Source organism: Chrysochloris asiatica, unplaced genomic scaffold (assembly GCF_000296735.1).
Source record: "Chrysochloris asiatica unplaced genomic scaffold, ChrAsi1.0 scaffold00160, whole genome shotgun sequence".
NCBI lineage: Eukaryota > Metazoa > Chordata > Mammalia > Afrosoricida > Chrysochloridae > Chrysochloris > Chrysochloris asiatica.
In genome coordinates this window covers 2270744-2274094 of record NW_006408678.1, presented here as the reverse complement: position 1 = coordinate 2274094, position 3351 = coordinate 2270744, and the positions used below count along the sequence as shown (strand labels likewise).

The following is a 3351-nucleotide window of genomic DNA, read 5'->3' as shown; positions in this document are numbered from 1 at the left end:
GTGGCAACAATTGTGTGGTTGGCCCAGGACTGAGCAGTGTTTTGTTCTATTGTGCATAGGGTCACTGTGAGTACCAACTTGATGGCACCTAACAACAACAACAAAAACAAGTCAGGCTGCTAACCTCAAGGTCAGCAATTCAAACCTACCAGTCATTTCTGCTCCTGTAAAATTTTATAGCCTCAGAAACCCTACACAATGTTGTTATGAGTCGAAACGGACTCCACAACCCATAAACACCACCACCACCACCACTTGGGGCTGCAACCACTTGTCTGTCAGTTTTTCACACTGTGGTGGCTTGCATGTTGCTATGATGCTGGAAGCTTTGCCACCCGTATTTTAAATATCAGCAGGGTCACCCATGGAGTCCTGTATGGTGCTGTAGGATAAGTTCTGAACTGCTAACTGCAAAGTCAGTCGTTCTAACCCACCAGCCATGTCTCAGAAACCATATACAGGGTCACTATGAGTTGGAACTCACTTGATGGCACTTAACAACGACAACAGTAAGGGTCACCCGTGGTGGGCAGGTTTCAGCAGAGCTGACAGACTAAGACAGACTAGGAAGGAAGAGAGGCAGACTGTTTCTAAATGGTTAGCTACTAAAAACCTGATGAATCACAGAATATTATTGTCACATACAGAACTAGAAGATGATCCCTTCAGTTGGAAAACACTCAAACTGTGACTGGGTGGGGAAAAGCTGTAGAGTTGGCCTTAATAACGTGAATGGGACTTCCATTGGTTGATGGGACACAACTCAAAATAAGGTGAAGCTGCGGGAAATATCCATTAATTATCAGACTACAGAATGTATGAAGTATGAATTTAGGAAAATAGGAAATGAAAAGAAATGCATGAAGACCAATATTAGCCATTTTGAATCTGACAATCATATGATATACTATGCTGAGAACATCAAATTGAGGCGAAATGGCATCACTTTCATTGGCAAAAAGAACATTCAAGATGTATCTTGAAATATAATGCTGTCTGTAGCAGGAAAATATCCATATACCTATAAGAAGACCAGTTAATACCACTATTATTCATATTTTTAAGCCAACCACTAAAGTCGGTGATGATAACTTCAGCTTCAAATTGATCAAATATGCAATCTAAATGCATTGATAATTATTGGTGAAGACTGAAAACAAGGAAGGGTCAGTAGTTGGGAAATATGATCTTGGTAATAAAAATGATGCTGGTGATCACATGGTAGACCAGCAACTACTTCATTGCAAATACCTTTTTTAAACAACATAAAAGGTGACTATACACATGGACCTCGCCAGATGGAATACACAGAAATCAGATTGACTACATCTGTGGAAAGAGATGGTGGGAAAACTCCGTATCATGAGTCAAAAGAAGGCCAGGGGCTGACTGTGGGACAGACATCAATTACTCATACACAATTTCAGGCTGAAGTCGAAGAAAATGAAAACAAGTCCTCCAGAGCCACACTATGACCTTGAATATATCCCAACTGGGTTTAGAGGTCATCTCAAGAACAGACTGAATGCATTGGACACTAATGACCAGAAGAGCAGGGGCATGATATCAAGAGCATAATACAGATGGACTACAGATATCTTGTTATTGTTAAGTGCCGTTGAGTCAGTTCCAACTCTTAATGACACTGTATCAGGTTTCCAAGGAGCAGCTAGTGGGTTTGAACCACCAATCTTACAGCTAGCAAACTAGTGCTTACCCTATAGCACCACACCAGGCCTCAATCATGTAAAATGAGTCTTGTTAGTGCACTGGGCTGTTAACCACAGGTTGGATCACACACACTAGCCGCTCCACAGAATCAAGATGAGACAGTGTGCCCTGTAGAAATGTACAGCCTCAGAAACCTCATGGAACAGTTCTGTTCTGTCCTATAAGGTCGTTGTGAGTGGGGATCGTCTCGATGACAACAGGGTTGGTTTTTGTTTATATCATATAAATGCATAGAAGAAAATGAAATTATACCAAAATTAAAATTACAATAACTAAAAAATCTGAAAGTACACCAAAATATCAACCATGGAATAATGTTTATTTCTGGACAAGAGGATTATAGGTAATTTTTCTTTTTTACTTCTTTGTACTGCCCAGATTTCTACAACAAACATATGCTTTTTATATAATTAGAAAAGAAAGACCTATTTTAAATGATGTGCTTCAATTTATCTCCAAGAAGAAGTGCTCCTAAGGCACCCTAGATCAGCTGACCTGCTTTGAACGTTCTTCCAAGAGCCTTTGCTACGCTGCGGCTGCTATAAGTTCTACCAGCCTGGCCCACTGACCTGCTGCGCCTCTCCTTCCCCTTCTAGATACCTCCGTGGGCGTGTTCCACTTACGCTCCCCACTCGGCCAGTACAAGCTGACCTTTGACAAAGCCAAAGAGGCCTGTATCAATGAAGCTGCAACCATGGCAACCTACAACCAGCTCTCCTATGCCCAGAAGGTAGGCACCATGCAGCTAGCATCTGGGGGCAGGGTTTGCAGGGGTCTCCAGAGGAAGAGACTCTTCCTTCTTCAGGAACTCCTGAGTGATACTAACGACTCATCAAGTCCACCTATTGGGTGGCTGCTATGTGTCAGAGGTACCTGGTGGTGCTAACAGTTAAACAGTCAGCTCCTAACCAAAAGGTTGGCAGTTCTAACCATCCAGAGGTGCTTCAGAAGAAAAGTCTGTAAATCTGCTTTCAAAAGATCACTGCCAGGAAAACCTTATGGCACAATTCTACTCTGACACACATGAGGTCACCGTGAGTTCAAATACACTTGACGCCAACTGGTTGGCTTTGTTGGTTTGGTTTTCACTGTGTGTCAAGCACCATACTGGGCACTTTGTTGACATTATTGCCCATGCTATATCTGGGAAGTTGTTGTTATTGGACACCATTCAAGTCAATTCCAACTCATAGTGACCTCATGCAACACAGTAGAACTGATCCTTAAGGGGAGTTTTTTGTTTGTGTTGTTTTCAAAGTTCTTTTTTTACTTTATTATACAAGGCAGTCTTCAAAAACATTTCTGCATCCACCATTATAGGGGCTGTTATTAGAAAAGATAAATATTAAGATGGAATAAGAGGTTAGACTGCCCTGTATTCAATATATCATAACAACACAGAAGGTGCTGCCATAGCAACCTGGCCCATATGTTTTGAGTGAAAATAATGTATAAGCTCTTTTTTAATGAGAGAAAACACACACACACATATTATATATATATATATATTTTCCTTTCCAATATGTGGAGGTGAGGAACAAAAAGAGAAAGCATTTTCCTTTTTTTCCCCTCTTCTTCTCTTTTCCTTCCTTTTCTTTTTAACTGCCTTCCCCATCACCC

At 41.2% G+C, this 3351-nt stretch overlaps 1 protein-coding gene across 1 annotated transcript in view; it reads left to right on the top strand.

Moving 5' to 3' along the window:
* Positions 1-3351, top strand: part of STAB2 (stabilin 2) — a 241210-nt gene that overhangs the window by 195374 nt on the left and 42485 nt on the right. The window contains 1 exon segment of the mRNA XM_006871122.1: positions 2328-2461. Coding sequence (XP_006871184.1) covers positions 2328-2461 — 134 coding nt within the window.